At 37.0% G+C, this 24,100-nt stretch overlaps 1 protein-coding gene across 1 annotated transcript; it reads right to left on the bottom strand.

The window, feature by feature from the left end:
• Positions 1 to 11,541: 11,541 nt before the first annotated feature.
• On the bottom strand, positions 11,542 to 18,524 carry LOC128216214 (uncharacterized). The gene is made up of 2 exons (XM_052922784.1): positions 18,190 to 18,524; positions 11,542 to 13,406 (listed from the first exon to the last, which is right to left on the bottom strand). Exons 1-2 carry the CDS (start codon positions 18,522 to 18,524, stop codon positions 12,023 to 12,025), a joined length of 1,719 nt encoding a protein of 572 aa, XP_052778744.1. The 3' UTR covers positions 11,542 to 12,022.
• Positions 18,525 to 24,100: the final 5,576 nt, after the last annotated feature.

Below are 24,100 nucleotides of genomic sequence, written 5' to 3'. Positions count from 1 at the left end.
TTTGCAGGATTTCTTTAAATTAAATATAAGGGTAATTGTATTCGTTAGTTGAAGTCACTGCATGCACATTGCAGGATTTCATTAAAATAAATATAAGGGTAATTGTATTCGTTAGTTGAAGTCGCTGCATGTACTTTGCAGGATTCCATTAAAATAAATACAAGGGTCATTGTATTCATTAGTTGAAGTCACTGCATGCACTTTGCAGGATTTCATTAAAATAAATATAAGGGTAATTGTATTCGTGAGTTGAAGTCGCTGCATGCACTTTGCAGGATTTCATTAAAATAAATATAAGGGTCATTGTATTCGTGAGTTGAAGTCGCTGCATGCACTTTGCAGGATTTCGTTAAAATAAATATAAGGGTAATTGAATTCGTTAGTTGAAGTCGCTGCATGCACTTTGCAGGATTTAGTTAAAATAAATATAAGGGTAATTGTATTCGTTAGTTTAAGTCGCTGCATGCACTTTGCAGGATTTCAATACAATAAATATAAGGGTAATTGTATTCGTGAGTTGAAGTCGCTGCATGCACTTTGCAGGATTTCGTTAAAATAAATATAAGGGTAATTGTATTCGTGAGTTGAAGTCGCTGCATGCACTTTGCAGGATTTCGTTAAAATAAATATAAGGGTAATTGTATTCGTTAGTTGAAGTCGCTGCATGCACTTTGCAGGATTTCGTTAAAATAAATATAAGGATAATTGTATTCGTTAGTTGAAGTCGCTGCATGCACTTTGCAGGATTTCGTTAAAATAAATATAAGGGTATTTGTATTAGTGAGTTGAAGTCGCTGCATGCACTTTGCAGGATTTTGTTAAAATAAATATAAGGGTAATTGTATTCGTTAGTTGAAGTCGCTGCATGCACTTTGCAGGATTTTTTTAAAAATAAATATAAGGGTAATTGTATTCGTGAGTTGAAGTCGCTGCATGCACTTTGCAGGATTTCAATAAAATAAATATAAGGGTAATTGTAATCGTGAGTTGAAGTCGCTGCATGCACTTTGCAGGATTTCATTAGAATAAATATAAGGGTAATTGTATTCGTTAGTTGAAGTCGCTGGATGCATATTGCAGGATTTCGTTAAAATTAATATAAGGGTAATTGTATTCGTTAGTTGAAGTCGCTGCATGCACTTTGCAGGATTTCTTTAAAATAAATATAAGGGTAATTGTATTCGTGAGTTGAAGTCGCTGCATGCACTTTGCAGGATTTCATTAAAATAAATATAAGGGTAATTGTATTCGTGAGTTGAAGTCGCTGGATGCACTTTGCAGGATTTCATTAAAATTAATATAAGGATAATTGTATTCGTTAGTTGAAGTCGCTGCATGCACTTTGCAGGATTTCTTTAAAATAAATATAAGGGTAATTGTATTCGTGAGTTGAAGTCGCTGCATGCACTTTGCAGGATTTCATTAAAATAAATATAAGGGTAATTGTATTCGTGAGTTGAAGTCGCTGCATGCACTTTGCAGGATTTCGTTAAAATAAATATAAGGGTAATTGTATTTGTTAGTTGAAGTCGCTGCATGCACTTTGCAGGATTTCGTTAAAATAAATATAAGGATAATTGTATTCGTTAGTTGAAGTCGCTGCATGCACTTTGCAGGATTTCAATACAATAAATATAAGGGTAATTGTATTCGTGAGTTGAAGTCGCTGCATGCACTTTGCAGGATTTCGTTAAAATAAATATAAGGGTAATTGTATTCGTGAGTTGAAGTCGCTGCATGCACTTTGCAGGATTTCGTTAAAATAAATATAAGGGTAATTGTATTCGTTAGTTGAAGTCGCTGCATGCACTTTGCAGGATTTCGTTAAAATAAATATAAGGATAATTGTATTCGTTAGTTGAAGTCGCTGCATGCACTTTGCAGGATTTCGTTAAAATAAATATAAGGGTATTTGTATTAGTGAGTTGAAGTCGCTGCATGCACTTTGCAGGATTTTGTTAAAATAAATATAAGGGTAATTGTATTCGTTAGTTGAAGTCGCTGCATGCACTTTGCAGGATTTCGTTAAAATAAATATAAGGGTAATTGTATTCGTCAGTTGAAGTCGCTGCATGCACTTTGCAGGATTTTTTTAAAAATAAATATAAGGGTAATTGTATTCGTGAGTTGAAGTCGCTGCATGCACTTTGCAGGATTTCAATAAAATAAATATAAGGGAAATTGTAATCGTGAGTTGAAGTCGCTGCATGCACTTTGCAGGATTTCATTAGAATAAATATAAGGGTAATTGTATTCGTTAGTTGAAGTCGCTGGATGCATATTGCAGGATTTCGTTAAAATTAATATAAGGGTAATTGTATTCGTTAGTTGAAGTCGCTGCATGCACTTTGCAGGATTTCTTTAAAATAAATATAAGGGTAATTGTATTCGTGAGTTGAAGTCGCTGCATGCACTTTGCAGGATTTCATTAAAATAAATATAAGGGTAATTGTATTCGTGAGTTGAAGTCGCTGGATGCATATTGCAGGATTTCATTAAAATTAATATAAGGGTAATTGTATTCGTTAGTTGAAGTCGCTGCATGCACTTTGCAGGATTTCTTTAAAATAAATATAAGGGTAATTGTATTCGTGAGTTGAAGTCGCTGCATGCACTTTGCAGGATTTCATTAAAATAAATATAAGGGTAATTGTATTCGTGAGTTGAAGTCGCTGCATGCACTTTGCAGGATTTCGTTAAAATAAATATAAGGGTAATTGTATTTGTTAGTTGAAGTCGCTGCATGCACTTTGCAGGATTTCGTTAAAATAAATATAAGGATAATTGTATTCGTTAGTTGAAGTCGCTGCATGCACTTTGCAGGATTTATTTAAAATAAATATAAGGGTAATTGTATTCGTGAGTTGAAGTCGCTGCATGCACTTTGCAGGATTTCATTAAAATAAATATAAGGGTAATTGTATTCGTGAGTTGAAGTCGCTGGATGCATATTGCAGGATTTCATTAAAATTAATATAAGGGTAATTGTATTCGTTAGTTGAAGTCGCTGCATGCACTTTGCAGGATTTCTTTAAAATAAATATAAGGGTAATTGTATTCGTGAGTTGAAGTCGCTGCATGCACTTTGCAGGATTTCATTAAAATAAATATAAGGGTAATTGTATTCGTGAGTTGAAGTCGCTGCATGCACTTTGCAGGATTTCATTAAAATAAATATAAGTGTAATTGTATTCGTAAGTTGAAGTCGCTGCATGCACTTTGCAGGATTTCTTTAAAATAAATATAAGGGTAATTGTATTCGTGAGTTGAAGTCGCTGCATGCACTTTGCAGGATTTCATTAAAATAAATATAAGAGTAATTGTATTCGTGAGTTGAAGTCGCTGCATGCACTTTGCAGGATTTATTTAAAATAAATATAAGGGTAATTGTATTCGTGAGTTGAAGTCGCTGCATGCATTTTGCAGGATTTCTTTAAAATAAATATAAGGGTAATTGTATTCGTGAGTTGAAGTCGCTCCATGCACTTTGCAGGATTCCATTAAAATAAATATAAGGTTAATTGTATTCGTGAGTTGAAGTCGCTGCATGCACTTTGCAGGATTTCATTAAAATAAATATAAGGGTAATTGTATTCGTGAGTTGAAGTCGCCGCATGCACTTTGCAGAATTTATTTAGAATAAATATAAGGGTAATTGTATTCGTTAGTTGAAGTCGCTGCATGCACTTTGCAGGATTTCATTAAAATAAATATAAGGGTCATTGTATTCGTGAGTTGAAGTCGCTGCATGCACTTTGCAGGGTTTCATTAAAATAAATATAAGGGTAATTGTATTCGTGAGTTGAAGTCGCTGCATGCACTTTGCAGGATTTCATTAAAATAAATATAAGGGTATTTGTATTCGTGAGTTGAAGTCGCTGCATGCACTTTGCAGGATTTCATTAAAATAAATATAAGGGTATTTGTATTCGTAAGTTGAAGTTGCTGGATGCATATTGCAGGATTTCATTAAAATAAATATAAATGTAATTGTTTTCGTGAATGGTAGTCGCTGGATTTCTTCAAAATACATCAAAATGCATAACCTGTTCAGATATTGAATCCATCTTGTATGTATGTGAGTATGAGAGAGATGAACATGGGTTGAAACTTATGACGTGGTTGTGGTTTTGATTCTATTCTTATCAAAAGGGTTGCATAAATTGTCAATATTTAGATCGAATTGTAGCAGGAATTTAAAGAAAACACAGCTTATAGTTACATTCAGTTCTTTTTGGTTGTTTTTGATTAATTACAAATGGTTTTTGGCACTAACCATCTAAATTCAAAATTATGGCCGAAAAGGGTTTGCCTCCTCGTGGCTCGGCTGGGAACAAAACACACAAAGTGCAGACTGTCAAAAACAGCAAACAAGCTGGGGATCATTTTCTTGTATAGCTGACAAAAATAAACTTTATCACTTAAAAAAATGCAATGATCCTAAGCTTGGCTAATATTATTACACTGTGTGTGTGTTTTGGCTAAATAACCCGTTGCAGATTTCTATTTCTCTAAAAACATGAACACATTTTATAGTTATATAAATCATAAATTGATTTAAACAATGACGCCACGTGCCCCTCCGTACATTATTTCATCACGAGCGGGCACACAGGAAGAACCACCGACGTTCCATAAGCCAGCTGGATGGCTTACTGACATGAAGAATTCTTCGCCACGCTTGAACCCAGTTTAAAGAATCTAACCACTAGGTCACGGATGTCCCTCAAATGTTAATGTAGACCTACAGGTCTCTTCATTACCAATTCATTCCACCTTCTATGTCATTTAAAACAATACAAAAAAATGTGTGATCAAGGAATACATGCGTATTCTATAAACAGAATGACCACTTATATACATGATTTTGCATGACGTACATTAGCGACATATTTCTCAGTTTTTGAATAAAGTCATAATTTAAAAATGAGTTAGATCAAGACGGTCTACATATTTCTGAATGCATTAAAGGTGATTTGTATCAGTTTGGTCACAGCTTCTATCGATTCTATGAATTATTGCACAAAACTTTCTCTGGTAAAATAGAAAATATAGCATTTCATATGCTCTAAATAGCTTTCTGCTAATAGTATTAAAGTCTTTGTAACTTACTGATTGAGGAGCTTTGGTTCGATCCCTACTATACTGATATTTTTTGTGAAGCAATAGTATACATATAGTTATACATGTGTCATTTGAGTGATCAAAAACTGCATAGTATAGTTGAATAAGTAGCACCTGCAAAACGTGCGCTGACCCACGTCTGACTCCAGCTATGCGTATTGGAGCATGAATTTGTTTTGTGCGTGTACCAGAATCATGAAATAAATACATCATTGACTTTAACTTAACAATTCAAAGAAACATCTTCTCCTAAACTTCTTCATCAATTTTGTGAAAACTTTACGGTAATGATCCTCCAGTCATTGTTTTATTATCATTTACCTTATTTGTATACATACTTGCAGTTACAATTCCACCATAAAACGGTTTCTTAGTATTGTAGAAACCCTTTGGCTCGATATCCCAGGGACCGGCCAAACTACTTTGAGCCTCGCAAATATCGAGCCAAGCGGGAATGCTTACAAAGAGTAAAACAAAAGCGGTCCTTAACATCCAGTTCGTGCCAACGAGAAAATCGAGCCAAGCGATATCGAGCCAACAGGTTTCGACTATATACTGTTGTAGAATATTTTTACTTAATTATGTTAATGATAGTTCAGCGTTGTCATGACGGCTTTCGCTGAACGTAAAAAAATCGGCTTGATTCGCAAAGGAAATTTGCTTTTTTATATTTTTCTACGATACCAGGCCCCAATATCAGGAAAATACTGAAGTCTAATCTCAAACTCATTCTCAACTCATTTAACCATATACATGTACTTAATTCCATTCGTATGATCTTTGATTCTTGTAGTTCATTATTTAACATTTTGAAAATCAGCGTGACTAAGCCAAATGCCGCGTATAATGTGATTTTTATATTTTTTACTTGTTTTGACTTCTGGAAATCAGAAATTACTTATGGTGATGATTACAAGATGGTTTTATTAGTAACATATTGTGATAGGCTGTGATTGACAGTACTTCTATGTTTTAGCTGCGATTGACAGTACATGCATGTGTTAAGCTGCTTTCTGAACTTGACTTCACTCAAATTTTCAATAAGAATCTGCTCTTGATAGGTTTAAGCCTATACATTCATAAAAATGTACAATTTCAACATGACATCATATCTTAAACTGTTTCACGTGTGCAAAACAATTTTAAAAACTTAGTCTAAATTAAATTGAATTAACTATCTTGTCTTGAAAGAACATACACCAAGCAGCTATTGGCAGACTTTTGTAAATCCAAGCCTGAGGTCATTCCATGTTTAATGCTTGTCGGCACAGGGGGTATTTTCTGTCATATTAAAAAAAAATATGAACAAAACAGCTTCAACATGAATATTATCATCATTTTGTGGACATATAAAAATAAATGGATGTTTTTCTGTGATGTTTAAGCCTTAAAACGTGAACAAGCCTTTAACTACTCTAACATTTTATAAGATGTTCTTGCAATAATGTGTGTGACTAATTGTATATGTTTATTTTTACTATTAATCAAACAAAATAAACATAAATAACATGTTTGAAATGTTTTATTTGTTCATATTTTATACAGTGTGCGCAGGTCATGAATGCATTGTTCCATACAAAACATACTGCCTTGCAATTTCTCAATTTTGAAATGCCTGTATTCATAGTTGAACAATGTAGTTAATAAATAATTGAATGCAACTTGGAAAAATTGAATATATCTGTTGGTACACATGGATACTTTTAGGTATGATGTGTATGAACACACTATTTTACATGTACCAGTATTTCAAGACCATTTCGAATGAATAATTAAGGAGAAACAGATCAAAATGATGTAAGTATCTATCATGTGTTTCCTGTACACACACTTGCCCGAGGGTCGGATTTTTCGCCCAGGACTTGAAAAACATGATTGATATTTTTTTCTTGCATATCTAAAATTATAAGCTTGTGGAAAAGTTGACGTAGAAAACGCACTTTTGTACAGTTCACCGAAAAGGGTTTTCATCTGTCGTGATTCATCACCGTACTAGCCTTCCGGTACACATGCGCATAGAAGACTTAACCCTCCATGTGACAAAATGTCGATTTCAGGGGTCCGTGTTTTAAGTCCTTGCATTATGTCTTCAACTGAAGATTTTATCACGTATTTGATATTGATCTAAAATACTGTTTATTTATCATCATCATCATCAGCAGCAGCAGCAGAGCAGCAGCAGCAGCAGCATCGACATCGTCACCATCATCACCATCGTCAACGTCAGTCGTCGTCGTGATGATCATCATGATCATGATCATGACCATCATCATCATCATCATCATCATCATCATCATCATCATAATTATCATTTACTTTTTGTTATTTTTACCATTTCTCTTGTACAAAGAATTGAATCGTTGTTTATGAAACAAATCAATACACGTAACTCAAATCAACAAGCCACATCTTTCCGATATCATTTCAATATCATTATATATTCAAAACATGTCTATACATCTTTTCTCAAAAATAAATGCATTGACAACCCTGTATAGAATTTGACGCTTAATTGCTCATGACTTTTAAGTTTTAACACATTTTTGGAAGAAAAGCATTAGTGTTTGAGTCACGTCTTTGAAGATGAAAGGCTTATAAGAATCGATATGTCTGAAAGTCATTAAATTTATATCACTTATAAGCAAAGATGTTTTCCAATACCTGTCATACAGACAGATCGCAATTCAGTATGAATATAATATAGTAAGACTTAAAGGCCCAACCCTTCTTTTAAAGGGACTCACTCATGGACTGTAAAATGCAATTTTTTAATTACGAAATAAAGTGTGGCAAATCATTAGGAGTGTTAAAAGATAAAACAACCAACTACCAAAAGCTCGAACCCTTCACGAATGGCGATTGAAAATTAATTACGGCTGTGGTGTTGGTTGATTGACATTATCACGTGATGTCATCAATGTATCCTTAAGATGTTAACATATCCGTATCACTTTTTAACGTCCCGGTGGCCGTTAGGACTAAACGGGTGTACTCTACTTTTTTCTTGACTTTACCGGTTTGGGTTCGAACCCCACTAAAGCCAATATACTTTTTAATGCTAAAATTGTATTTTTTCTGCAATTTCGATATCATAGAGTCAAATAATGATAAAATAAGTGTTTCCTGATGCATTAACAATAAAAGTCATTTTGGTAAAAAAGACATGGCGAGTCACTTTAAAGTGCACTCAGTAAAACAGAATGTCCTAGCCAGAGTGTTAATAAAGCTAACAGAAATATACCTGAAGTACTTGAAATCAGTCATATCTTGCATGCAAATTGCTCAATTGACTATACATGTATAATAAATAGGAAATGTATTTATTGGTGCCTGAAGTTTATGTTTAATGTCGCTGTCTGTTGGTAACCATACACAATACGGTGTACTTTAAGTATTTGCTGGCTGATTTCTAATACGTTCAAAAAAAATTACAACCGACAACATATCATACATTAAGCTATGTACAGTTTGTATATTTGCTATTTTGTTTCAATTTTAATGGATGTTAACGCCATATTTTGCAATCTTTGAAGGGCCTAATAAAAAACATTTAAAATTATTTTTGGTAAAAAAATAATTCTGGACACAAAACCCTATCAATATAATATTGATAGGGTTTTCTGTCCAGAATTATTTTTTTACCAAAAAGTCAAAATAGACAGCGACATTAAACATGGTAACCATACACAATACGGTGTACTTTAAGTATTTGCTGGCTGATTTCTAATACGTTCAAAAAAAAATTACAACCGACAACATATCATACATTAAGCTATGTACAGTTTGTATATTTGCTATTTTGTTTCAATTTTAATGGATGTTAACGCCATAAAAAATGACGTAACGTGTGCATACAATTGGCATGTTTTTCTAATTAAATGACTTCTAACTTATATAACGATATTACACTGATACAAACAGTTATCCTCTATTTCATTGATGAAACCCCCTTAACCATTTTCTCATGCATTTATGATCAACTTAAAACTGTTTATACACAATTTAATGTTTACCATAAATGTTCGCAAATTAAGTCAGTTTACTTTGAAATTAAACCTTTTTTTAAATTCAAATTTTCAAATTAAAGTTGGTTTTTAACTGCGGAGAGTAGTTGAATAAATCGGAATGAACGGTCCCGTATATCTTGAATGTACGGGCGTGGCTGGACCCGTACACTAAACGTGTACGGACCCCGTACACGAATACGTATACGGAGCACCACGTGTACGGACTTCTCTACATCCACACACCGAACTTGTAAATATATGGAGTTATTAATTTCTTAAATAATTTAACACTTATGATGAAAAACATATTTTAACCGTTAATATTGGCCAAAAAATAATATATAAATAGACATTTGGATGTACGGAAGCCGTATACTGGCATGCTCGGGATAGAATAACGGACTGCATACATACAACGTGCACACGGTGGATATACGGACCCCATACACGTAGCATGTACGGGATGGACAAAGAGACCCCGTGCATGAAACGTGTAAGCTATGGGAAGACGGACCCCGTGCATCAACGTGTAAGCTATGGGAAGACGGACCCCGTGCACCAACGTGTAAGCTATGGGGAGACGGACCCCGTGCATGCAACGTGTAAGATATGGGGAGACGAACCCCGTGCATGCAACGTGTAAGCTATGGAAATACGGACCCCGTGCATGCAACGTGTACGCTTTGGAAATACGGACCCCGTGGATGCAACGTGTAAGCTATGGGAAGACGGACCCCGTGCATCAACGTGTAAGCTATGGGGAGACGGACCCCGTGCATGCAACGTGTAAGCTATGGAGAGACGGACCCCGTGCATGCAACGTGTAAGCTATGGAAATACGGACCCCGTGCATGCAACGTGTACGCTTTGGAAATACGTACGCCGTGCATGCAACGTGTACACTCTGCATGCAACGTGTAAGCTATGGAAATACGGACCCCGTGCATGCAACGTGTACGCTATGGAAATACGGACCCCGTGCATGCTACGTATACGCTATGGAAATACGGAACCCGTACATGCAACGTGTAAGCTATGGAAATACGGACCCCATGCATGCAACGTGTAAGCTATGGAAATACGGACCCCATGCAAGCAACGTGTAAGCTATGGAAATATGGACCCCATGCATGCAACGTGTAAGCTATGGAAACACGGACCCCATGCATGCAACGTGTAAGCTATGGAAATACGGACCCATGCATGCAACGTGTAAGCAAAGGAAATACGGTCCCTGTAACGTGTAAGCTATGGAAATACGGTCCCTGTAACGTAAAAGCTATGGAAATACAGACCCCATGCAAGCATCGTGTAAGCTATGGAAATACGGACCCCATGCATGCAGCGTGTAAGCTATGGGAGTACGGACCACATGAATGCAACGTGTAAGCTATGGAAATACGGACCCCATGCATGCAACTTGTAAGCTATGGAAACACGGACCCCATGCATGCAACTTGTAAGTTATGGAAATACGGACCCCATGCAAGCAACGTGTAAGCTATGGAAATACGGACCCCGTGCATGCAACGTGTTAGCTATGGAAATACGGACCCCGTGCATGCAACGTGTATGCTATGGAAATAAGGACCCAGTGCATGCAACGTGTAAGCTATGGAAATACGGACCCCGTGCATGCAACGTGTTAGCTATGGAAATACGGACCCCGTGCATGCAACGTGTAAGCTATGGAAATAAGGACCCAGTGCATGCAACGTGTAAGCTATGGAAATACGGACCCCATGCATGCAACGTGTAAGCTATGGAAATAAGGACCCAGTGCATGCAACGTGTAAGCTATGGAAATAAGGACCCAGTGCATGCACCGTGTTAGCTATGGAAATACGGACCCCGTGCATGCAACGTGTAAGCTATGGAAATAAGGACCCAGTGCATGCAACGTGTAAGCTATGGAAATAAGGACCCAGTGCATGCAACGTGTTAGCTATGGAAATACGGACCCCGTGCATGCAACGTGTAAGCTATGGAAATACGGACCCCGTGCATGCAACGTGTAAGCTATGGAAATACGGACCCTGTAACGTGTACGGGGAGGATATACGGATTGTAAACAGACTCCGAACACGTTGGTGCAATATTATTATTTTATAAATGCAGTATTATGTTTAATTCATTTGATAATAATTACTAAAACAAACAATAAATATAATTTGTGTAAAGCCGTTTTTGCGCGTTTTAATGGCCACGTAGCTATTAATTAAAAATATGTTATTTTTTTCTTAAAACGTGTCGCATTATGTTTGTTAATGTTTTGATCATACTGTCTAATGAGCTCATAATTCTGCATTTAATATAAAAACAAAATGTTTTTGAATCCATCTTTATTGTGTGCCTTTAATTGAAAACAAAACCAACTATAATCATGGTATATGTTGTTATTGTTTTTACTCAAAAGAAACTCTGCATAATTAATGCACCTATGTTCATCTAGGTTTCCAGTGAAAATAGTTAACATATAACTGGCTCGCTTGTAGTTGTAGTAAAAGTATTGAAGCTTTTTAAAGGCACATGGCAAAACGGGCCGTATTATATATTTTATTTTAACATTAAATAAAGAATAAATCTAAATACATATATATATATACGAGTATACATACACACTAACAACATATTGAATATACGGGAATAACATTATACAATAAACAGTCATTTAGTTGAATAACATGTGCACGATAAACATTATAATTATGTAGCTTAAAAGCAAATAAAATACGTCAAATATAAAGATATATGAACGTTTAAGCAAATATGATTCTTGTATTATATACATGTACATTTTCTATCCGTACTTATATTTACGAGAAAGGTTAAAGTAAAAATCAATCAGCTATAATAATTGTATTTTTGTCACTTGTAATTGGATCTATTATTTATTGTACATTGATGACGAGGAGCGTGTCTTTCCGTCCGCCGACGACCAGAGAGGAAGAGCGGCTGCTGAAGAACAAAGCTTTAGGTCTGTACACTCCGTCTTGTTCCCTTGCCAGTGTGGCCAGCTTCGTCTTTCCGTCCTTGTCAACCTGCAGCACTGTGTGGGACTTACAGCAGCAGACGAACACGTGTCCAGCAGTTGTCGCGTGTACTCCCCGAGGTTCCCTCAAGTCAGGATCAGTGAATGTGGCCAGCTTGTTGCCGAGGTTGTCCAGGGTGATAAGTTGATTGTATGAGTAGTTTGCGATGTAGATAGTCTTCCCGTCGTTACTGATGGCAATTCCCACCACCGTGTAATCACCGGACTTGTCCTCGTACAGCGTCTTTACCCGCTTCCCCGTCATCGTATAGACGTACAGCGCGGTGAATGATGAAATGTAAAGGTTGTTCCCGTGATGAGCTGCGCCGTAAAATTTATGGGAGAAACTTAACTTTCTCGTAGTCACCAGTTTCCCTTTTGTAATGTTAATGCAATGAAGTTCATGTCTATCATCATTGTTGTTGTTTACACAAACGGCAACCTCATTCCCGCCAATGTGGCACACGTCAAATGGATTCTCGGGAACATCACAGTGGTCGACAACCCTGTACTCCTGGTCCAGGAGTTTCACTTTATTGTTGTTAAAGTCTGTAATAACAACCTCTCCACCGGGCAGTTCACATATCCCTTTAATATTACATGCACTTTTGTCTGAACTAATCTTCACGATGTACTCCTTGTAACCTTTGGTAGCGAATACATGATCTCGGGGGAATAGTGATATCAGTGGTTGTTTACAATAAACATTCGATTCATTTAACACTCCAAATGTCTTCATCGAAGACAAATTATCTTCTATTCCATTATGTTTACGAAAAGTTATATCGTATTTGACAACATTTGACATGTTTTGCAGTATTTCTTTTGCTTGTTTGATTTTTTCTTCACATTTTCTGAACCCAATATATAGGGGTGGTTCGCCTGATGAGTCCTTGCTTTGTATGTCATCTATGATGTTCTTTAATTCATCGTGCATCTGTGTGAATGATTCCATATCTTTCTTAATGGACAGTTCCTGATCAGCAACCAGACGGTCTAAATCTTGAACGGTTGTTTTCTCCATCTTGTCAAGAATGTCGTTGATCTTTTTACGAATTGCTTTGATTTCATCAACAATGGTTGTTCGAGTCTTCCTCAGTGAGGCACTATTTTTCTTTCTGTCGTTTTTCATATCCTCTATCTGCTTCCTAAGAACAGCTACCCGTTGAGGTAGTTGGCGAAACTCGGGATCTTTGCGGATGCCCTTTGCAACGTCTGGAATGTGCTGTATTGACGAACATTGTCTGCAGTGAAAGAAGGAAACCCATATGTTTGTTTTATGAAGACGCTTGTTTATAACTTTCTAAAATCACATAAATTTAAATACTTATATTTCGTTGTCGTCTTCGTCGTCGTCTTCCAGAACCTGTTGATGTTTGCTTTAAAACATCGATGTTCCATTTTTTTAGCATAAATAACACATTTAGATAATATCAAGCAGATCATAGATTGAAATGATGTCAATTAGAGTCTAACAATATTAATGTATTACTTTCTGTAATAATCAGACAGACAGACACACAGACAGACAACACACATACATAGACAGACATCAACACCGACAGACAGTCAGACACACACACAGACAGACACATACACACACACACAGACAGACACACACACAGACACATACACACAGACAGACACGCACACACAGACAGACACGCGCAAACACACACACACATACACACACAGACAGACACACACACAGACAGACACGCACACAGACACACACGCACACAGACACACACGCACACAGACACACATGCACACAGAGACATACATACATACAGACACACATACACAAAGACACAGAAACAAACAGAAAGACAGACCGAGAGACAAACACAGAGACACACATACACACAGACACTTACACACACAGAGACAGATATACATACAGACACACATACACAAAGACACAGAAACAGACAGAAAGACAGACCGAGAGACAAACAGAGACACACAAACAAACACACAGGCAAACAGAAAGACATGCAGAAACACACACACAGACATACAGACAGACAAACAAACAGACAGACAAAAAGACAGATAGACAGACAGACTGATAGCCAGACAGACATACACACAGACACATACACACAGACAGACACATACACACATACAGACACACACAAACATACAGACAGACAGGGAGACAGACAGCGAGACAACAGACAAACTCACAAGCAAACAGACAGACAGGCAGACAGGCAGACTGGCTAACAGACAGACAGACAGACAGACAGACAGGCAGACAGACAAACAGACAGACACACAGAAAAAAAGACACACAGACAAACACAGTGGGACACACAGGTAGATAAAAACAAAGACAGACGGATAGACAGACAAAGACACACACACGTAGAGACAGACGGACACATACATAGACACACACAAAGTTAAGCAGGCAGACAGACAGACACACACACACGCGCGCGCGCGTGCACACGCACACACGCGCGCACACACACACACACAAACAGACACACTGATATACAGAAAGAAAGCCACACAGACAAACACACAGACAAACACACAGACAGACCGACACAAGGAAAGACTGACACGTAGACATACATAAACACAGGCTGGCAGGCAGGCAGGCAGGCAGGCAGGCAGACAGGCAGACAGACAGACATACTGACAGACACAAACAAACAGACAGACACACAGACAGAAAGACACACAAACAGACACTCACTCACAGACAGACGAACAAACAGACAGACACACACACAGTTAGTCAGGCAGGAAGACAGACACACACACATATAGAAAGACACACATTCAAACACAGACAGACAGACAGACACACAGACAGAAGGACAAACAGTCAGACACACACACAGAGACACGCCGTTGAGACAGAAGGGAACACTGACAAACACATACACAGACAGATCCACACATAGACAGACGGGCACACATACAAACATAAACACAGACAGGCAGGCGGGCAGACAGACAGACAGAAAGGCACACAGACAGAAATTCACACCTGCCAAGAAATGCCAGCCAATATTTCCACTAGTCATTCCTACACGAGAGTCAACTTCAGCTACACAATAACGCCTAATTGACCGAGAATCTAAGGTCAAATTATCATGTTATCATGTTTTGGGAATTGCTGTTGTTTGGGTCAAGATTTGGTAGAATGTATTAAATTTTGCCAAGAAAAACATGAATAAGTATCGAGTGTTATAATTATTGACAAGTTAAACTTAATACAAACTTATATATAGCATATGTTTTTTAATGAGTAACATGAAATTGTTTAAGACATATGACAGCTGTTGATGAAAATGGTATGCTAACAACCTTTTTATTTGGATTGCAAATGTTACCTTTATTGCATTATATATGAATCTGGTCGTTTCATAGGTCGAATTGTATTACGTATTAAGGGGAATGCTTTACTACGCGTATAGATATTGATTTTACAATGGCAGATTTATTGATTTCGCATTTTATAAAACAATCACTCTTTTAATTATTCATTTTAAATGGTTTGTTTTTCACTGTATTTTTATTAAGTTCAGTTGAACCCCATTGCCTCGAATTCCTAGGGACCGGCGAAAATACCTCGAGCCTCGGAAAATTCGAACCAAGCGGTACGTAGTTCTTTCCTTCAGTATGATGAAACGAGTCGGCATACCATCCAGATCGGGCCAACGAGGAATTCGAGCCAAACGAGTTCGAGCCAACGGGGTTCGACTGGATACGTTTACACTATATGTATAATACAATCGAAACATGAAAATACATCAAATTGGTGAAACTGAACCTCCAAATGTTAAATTTACTTCAATTGTGTTTACATCATCGTGAACACATTATGTTGCATTGTTATTGCACTTTCGTATTTTTTTTTATTTGTTTTACAGTTTCAATAAAAAAAATGCTTTGTTTTGTGTGCATCTTGCATTGCCTTCATACCGTGACCGATGTAAGAACATATTTGTTTACCCCCACCCACCCCTCACAAGTCTTTGTAATACAGCTGGTAATGCTGCGGCTTTTGCTGTTAATACTACCACTAATGCTACTGCTACTGCTATTGCCACTGTCACCTCCATCACCACCACAGCCACCACCACCACCACCACCACCAGTACCTCCACCGATAATGTGATGATGTTGCAGCCCCTGAAACAACTGTCGCTGCTGCAGATACGGTTGTTGTTGTTGCCACGGCACCAGCTACTACTACAACTACAAACTATCAAATAACTAATACTACTGATGCTAATCTCGCGATAATCAACTATATGCAGTTGTGGACGAAGGGACTACGTTTTTGTCTCAATGCAAGACCCTTCATTTATTTATTTATAATGACGAAGGTATGAAGAAAAACAACAACATTATTTACGCAGATTTTTGACATTCAAAGAAAAACGTCTCCCCGAATCATTTTTCATCGTGTACAGGAGTCAAAATATTAGTTTAAACATATTTATTTTAAAACGATTGTGTAAAAAAATATTTCAACATTATATTAATTACTCTCGTTAACACAATTTCACGCGAGAGTGGTGTCTTGTGTTGTGATGGGAACCGGAGAACCCGGATAAAACCCACTTGTACGGCTTCGTGACCACAAACCAAATTCACATGCGACCAAGCCGGGAATCCAGCCCGGGTCGCCTATGTGAGAAGCGAGTGCGCTAACCACGCCAAACCCCCCACCCCCCAAGGTCCGCGGAATAGCGGGGACTTTGACTTTCGGTCCAGCCAACTACGGGTAAAATCCCTGCCCTGTGGGGGTGTACTGCTGGTAAAAACCCCGCCAAATGCCCCCGCACCCCAGGGACTCTAGGTAAGGGCTTTTCCCCGGTATACCCCCGGACCTGGGGTGGGGGGACGTGGTTACAATTGACTGGTGCATTTGGCTCGTAAAGAATTATGACTGGGTCGTGATTTTGGTTAAAATACATCCTTACGAAGGCCAAATCCTAATAGCCCATTAAACAACAATACCGTAATCAAGTTGTTAAATTAATCGACACAATCAAAGCTAAAGGCGCTACTTGTATTAATACATTTAGATGTTGCGAGTTCAAGAAATATTATCATTAATTAGTTACACTTGTACTTGATGTTTTCAATCTTTAAACATAACTCAAGGGTGTGGTTTAGAGAGTTAAATACTTTTGCCCAGATTATGAGATTATAAACACTATCAAAGATTTAATTCTTAGCTTAGTTATAATTCAGAAAATCATGTCTATATTCAGTAGAAAACTATTGTTGAAATATTTGTTTTAGTTTTGACAAGTATCAAAATAAACAAATTGAGATGAAGCGTTAAACCTAAGAAACATAGACTTTTCCAAAAACTGACCAAAATAAGAACTCCCATGCAATTAATGCTGGACGTAATGGCCATTAAATTTCGATGATTTAGCTGTTGTTTGCAATTAACTAATACAATTTGACTGGATTATCGCAAAACCACTGACTGGAATATTCTGTATACACACAGACAAACACAGACAGATAGACAGACACAAACACACACACACAGAGGCAGATACACACACAAACAGAAATACACATAAACAGAAAAAACTGTAATATTCTGCATACACACAGACAAACAGATGGACACACAATCAGACATAAGAAACAAGAATCTTTAAAGTCGGGTATGTGTTAACAAGAAATATTAGCTCAATGAGCTATTTTCCGACATACACTCAGACAGACACTCAGACAGACAGACAGGCGGACGGACGGACCGATGGACGGACAGACAGATAGACTGTCACACAGACAGACAGACAGACAGACAGACAGTTTATTCAACGAGTTCAAGAAATGTGCTATAAAGCAAGTCTTAGTTGACAATATTGACCTATAAAATTAGAGCATAGTTTTATAGTACACATATGTTAAGTACAATTGTTTATGGTTGTATTAACCAGAAACAACGTTAAGCATGCATCAGAATACTTATTGATCGGTCTTAATACTGTGCTTGTGTTATTTTACTTTAAAATGGTCTTTGAAACATACCTATGATCCACGGCAACGCACACGTGACAACACAGCTGGTCATGGTCACCACATACCAGCTTGAGCGCCTCCCCGGGGTGCCTCTCGCATCTCTCAAGGACGTCCACCATCCCTAGCGCTGCTGCCCATTTCGTCATGTCCGTCCGGTCGAGCACCGAGTGTCTCTTGAATAGCTTGTTGTGAACTGGGACACAGTTTACGCAGTAATATTTCGTACACTGATTACAGAAATATTGAGCTTCCGTGTTCAATCCATCTTCTTCGCATGGGAAACAGACGAAATCATGGATGAAATCACAGCCCCTCTGAATGGAGGATTCAAAATTTGATGCCATAGTCCTGTAACATATAGGGTTAACACGTCTAAACGTCCTCCCCCTGGCCTTTACTTCCAACACGAAAGTTAGATAAACAGCGTATCTCTCGCCTACGTAAAAGGTCAGGTGACTGAATGATATTGATAAGCTTTTAAAAGTTAGATTTGTATTTGATATGTTAAGGTTTCATAATGATTGAAATACATTTGTTCATGTACATAAATATTCTACAACTTTATTACACCTGATTGTGTTTTGTTCTGATTTAAAAATTAAACTGTCAATAAGGCCAAACAAATAATACCTGTGTTTCCTATTTCATGCAAAAACAAATGGGATAGGTAGGTCGGGTTTACTTTTTCACCTTTTCATAGGAAACATTTACCATAGCAGACTTTTAATCATTATAATATACAATCATTGAATGGATGTTGAGTTAAAGATGCACTCTCACAGATATACCGTTTTTACAACTTTTTTTATCTTCTTGTCTTGGAAAGAGCAATTTTTGCGTAAATATCTGCAAACCAATAATAAAAGATTGCCGACAAAAGATCAGATCGCAGATTTTCATATTCCCGTTCGAAAATTAATGTTTTATGGCTAAAACCGTTACTAACGGTTTAAGAAAAATGCATAAAACATCAATTTTTGAATTTAAATATAAAAATCTGCGATCCGATTGTTTTGTCAGCAGTCTTATATAATTTGATTTTCGCAAAAAAATGGCTCATTCAAAGACAAAAAATAAAAAAAAAAGTTGTCAAAAAGTTCAATCTGAGAGAGTGCAGCTTTAAACTATACTATTCCTGCACATACTTATTATTCTTTAAAATATCCTTGTTAAATTTCAATTTACATCGGCAAATGTGTACGGACATTTTGCTTGCTTTTACTTTAGTTTCACTTTCATATCATTCTTTTTTTTAATAAAAAAAATCACCGTTCCGATAGCCAGTATTTAATCATTGTTCTTTTATAATAAATGGCGTAGCAATCAAACTGTTATATAATAGAGCTAAACTGTACATTGACGAAAATACGTCAGTTTATCTTCCATTTATTTCTTATATTTTAGCGAGTAATAAAATAAAATTTAAATCAAAATGAAACTACGTAAAATTATTGTTTTTATAGTTTAACAAATTTGGAACACTGCTTTCATTTTCCATCGAAACCAACCTTGGATGCAAAGTTCACAAATTTTTCCTTCCCTTGCAGTACAGTAATCACTGCCACCATTAAAATCACATGACCATAGAATTTTTTTATATATTATATGTAACGGGTTCTACCAAAACACCATACCGGAAGTCAGATTGCATGCCGGAAGTCCTCTGACGATATCTTCACCGTTATTACATTCATATGATTTGTTAAGTAAGTGTGTGGTTTCCCTCTTGACCATCCATATTGTTTTACGAAAGGTTTTCAAATTTAAGAGTTTTAATTGTTCCTGTTGTTTACTTCGTTGATGATTTGAAAGAGTAAGATATCATTTTACTTCAGAGTTTTGCTTTATAGTGAGAAACTGTATCGTTGGTTATCGGTGTTCGACACTCAGCGAGATTAATTCAAACTGACAGTCTGAAGTTTACACTTTATCTAGGTGTGATAGAGACACATTTACTTGTAGTTTCATCTGCCATACATGTATTCCATCGCTCGTTAAATAAGAGTTCGGTTAAAGATTGTAAATTATTTTTCATTTTGAATGTTTTTCGTACTTTGAACCGCATTCAACTTGAAAAATTGAAATGGTATAAAAATATACAAAGAAAAGAGAAGAAAATACATTTAAGTAATTAGAACATAAAGCTGAAATCCAGCTATACTTGCTCAAGTTGGCAGATATCTGTACTGCTTGGTAGGGCTTTCATTGCGTAGAAGCGGGTCTCGAACCCGGGACCTCCTGACAGGGCAAGTGCTTATCAAACTGGGTTACCAAGACGTTTGCACACCTCTGCTTACGTTAAGTTACCATGAAATACTCCCTGCCAAGTGAAAGGATAGAAAGCAAGATATTAATTAGTTCGACGAAATCACGGGTTGGAGTAGGGGTCAGCTTATCAACAAAGGAACGATAGAATATCGTATGAGTGCCAATGGAATAATTATGTGAGTGAAACAAATGAAATGAAACGTTAAAATCTCGAGACAAAAGTTTGACAATTAAGACATTTTTTTATCTATTTTTTTGTCCCAGAAACAGCTGATTTGGTATCAATGCAAGCGATAAAGTCATATAAGATAACTCACAGTATTAAAGACAGTTTAACCTTAAAGTTTACAATTTACTGCTCTAAGGCTTTAGATGGTGTTACATTGAAGTGTACAATTTACTGCTCTAAGGCTTTAGATGGTGTTACCTTAAAGCTTACAATTAACTGCACTAAGGGCTTTGATGGTGTTACCTTAAAGCTGACAATGTACTGCTCTAAGGCTTTAGATGGTGTTACCTTAAAGCTTACAATTTACAGCCCTAAGGCTTTTGATTGTGTTACCTTAAGCTTACAATTTACTGCTCTAAGGCTATAGATGGTGTAACCTTAAAGCTTACAATTTACTGCTCTAAGGCTTTAGATGGTGTTACCTTAAAGCTTACAGTTTGCTGCTCTAAGGCTATACATGGTATTACCTTAAAGCTTACAATTTACTGCCCTAAGGCTATAGATGGTGTTACCTTAAAGCTTACAATTTACTGCCCTAAGGCTATAGATGATGTTACCTTAAAGCTTACAGTTTGCTGCTCTAAGGCTATAGATGGTGTTACCTCGAAGCCTACAATTTACTGCCCTAAGGCTATAGATGGTGTTACCTTAAAGCTTACAGTTTGCTGCTCTAAGGCTATAGATGGTGTTACCTCGAAGCCTAAAATTTTCTGCTGTAAAGCTATAGATGGTGTTACCTCGAAGCCTACAATTTACTGCCCTAAGGCTATAGATGATGTTACATTAAAGCTTACAGTTTGCTGCTCTAAAGCTATAGATGGTGTTATCTTTAAACTTACAATTGACTGCTCTATGGCTTTAGATGGTGTTACCTTAAAGCTTACAATTTACTGCTCTAAGGCTTTAGATGGTGTTACCTTAAAACTTACAATTTACTGCCCTAAGGCTTTTGATGGTGTTACCTTAAAGCTTACAATTTACTGCTCTAAGGCTTTAGATGGTGTAACCTTAAAGCTTACAATTTACTGCCCTAAGGCTTTTGATGGTGTTACCTTAAAGCTTACAATTTACTGCTCTAAGGCTATAGATGGTGTTACCTTAAAGCTTACAATTTACTGCCCTAAGGCTATAGATGGTGTTACCTTAAAGCTTACAATTTACTGCTCTATGGCTTTAGATGGTGTTACCTTAAAGCTTACAATTTACTGCTCTAAGGCTATAGATGGTGTTACCTTAAAGCTTACAATTTACTGCCCTAAGGTCATAGATGGTGTTACCTTAAAGCTTACAATTTACTGCTCAAAGGCTATAGATGGTGTTACCTTAAAGCTTACAATTTACTGCTCTATGGCTTTAGATGGTGTTACCTTAAAGCTTACAGTTTGCTGCTCTAAGGCTATAGATGGTGTTACCTTGGAGCTTACAATTTACTGCCCCAAGGCTTTTGATGGTGTTACGTTAAAGCTTACAATTTACTGCCCTAAAACTATAGATGGTGTTACCTTGAATCTTACAATTTACTGCTCTAAGGCTATAGATGGTGTTACCTTGAAGCTTATAATTAACTGCCCGAAGGCTATAGATGGTGTTACCTTAAAGCTTACAGTTTGCTGCTCTAATGCTATAGATGGTGTAACCTCGATGCCTACAATTTACTGCCCTAAGGCTATAGATGGTGTTACCTTAAAGCTTACAGTTTGCTGCTCTAATGCTATAGATGGTGTAACCTCGATGCCTACAATTTACTGCCCTAAGGCTATAGATGGTGTTACCTTAAAGCTTACAGTTTGCTGCTCTAAGGCTATAGATGGTGTTACCTCGAAGCCTACAATTTTTTGCTGTAAAGCTATAGATGGTGTTACCTCGAAGCCTACAATTTACTGCCCTAAGGCTATAGATGATGTTACATTAAAGCTTACAGTTTGCTGTTCTAAGGCTATAGATGGTGTTATCTTTAAGCTTACAATTTACTGCTCTATGGCTTTAGATGGTGTTACCTTAAACCTTACAATTTACTGCTCTAAGGCTTTAGATGGTGTTACGTTAAAGCTTACAATTTACTGCCCTAAGGCTTTTGATTGTGTTACCTTAAAGCTTACAATTTACTGCTCTAAGGCTTTAGATGGTGTTACCTTAAAGCTTACAATTTACTGCCCTAAGGCTTTAGATGGTGTTACCTTAAAGCTTACAATTAACTGCCCTAAGGCTATAGATGGTGTTACCTTAAAGCCTACAGTTTACTGCTCTATGGCTTTAGATGGTGTTACCTTAAAGCTTATAATTTACTGCTCTAAGGCTTCAGATGGTGTTACCTTAAAGCTTACAATTTACTGCCCTAAAGCTATAGATGGTGTTACCTTAAAGCTAACAATGTACTGCTCTAAGGCTTTATATGGTGTTACCTTGAAGCTTACAATTAATTGCCCTAAGGCTTTTGATGGTGTTACCTTAAAGCGTACAATTTACTGCCCTAAGGCTTTTGATGGTGTTACCTTAAAGCGTACAATTTACTGCCCTAAGGCTATACATGGTGTTACCTTGAATCTTACAATTTACTGCTCTAAGGCTATAGATGATGTTCTTGAAGCTTACAATATACTGCCCTAAGGCTATAGATGATGTTACATTAAAGATTACAGTTTGCTGCTCTAAGGCTATAGATGGTGTTATCTTTAAGCTTACAATTTACAGCTCTATGGCTTTGGATGGTGTTACCTTAAAGCTTACAATTTACTGCTCTAAGGCTTTAGATGGTGTTACCTTAAAGCTTACAATCGACTGCCCCTAGGCTATAGATGGTGTTACCTTAAAGCTTACAATTTACTGCCCTAAGGCTATAGATGATGTTACATTAAAGCTTACAGATTGCTGCTCTAAGGCTATAGATGGTGTTACCTTTAAGCTTACAATTTACTGCTCTAAGGCTATAGATGGTGTTACCTTAAAGCTTACAATTTACTGCCCTAAGGCTATAGATGGTGTTACCTTAAAGCTTACAATTTACTGCCCTAAGGCTATAGATGATGTTACCTTAAAGCTTACAGTTTGCTGCTCTAAGGCTATAGATGGTGTTACCTCGAAGCCTACAATTTACTGCCCTAAGGCTATAGATGGTGTTACCTTAAAGCTTACAGTTTGCTGCTCTAAGGCTATAGATGGTGTTACCTCGAAGCCTAAAATTGTTTGCTGTAAAGCTATAGATGGTGTTACCTCGAAGCCTACAATTTTCTGCTGTATAGCTATAGATGGTGTTACCTCGAAGCCTACAATTTACTGCCCTAAGGCTATAGATGATGTTACATTAAAGCTTACAGTTTGCTGTTCTAAGGCTATAGATGGTGTTATCTTTAAGCTTACAATTTACTGCTCTATGGCTTTAGATGGTGTTACCTTAAAGCTTACAATTTACTGCTCTAAGGCTTT

Source organism: Mya arenaria, chromosome 14, assembly GCF_026914265.1.
Source record: "Mya arenaria isolate MELC-2E11 chromosome 14, ASM2691426v1".
Classification (NCBI taxonomy): domain Eukaryota; kingdom Metazoa; phylum Mollusca; class Bivalvia; order Myida; family Myidae; genus Mya; species Mya arenaria.
This window is presented reverse-complemented; position numbering and strand designations above follow the sequence as displayed.

Bases quoted from the DNA above. Each gene is read 5' to 3' on its own strand.
- LOC128216214 (XM_052922784.1), bottom strand. From the start codon at position 18,524: ATGGCATCAAATTTTGAATCCTCCATTCAGAGGGGCTGTGATTTCATC. The intron at 13,407-18,189 runs GTATGTTTCAAA...CTTTCACTGCAG, and splicing joins TGCGTTGCCGTGGATCATAG to ACAATGTTCGTCAATACAGC.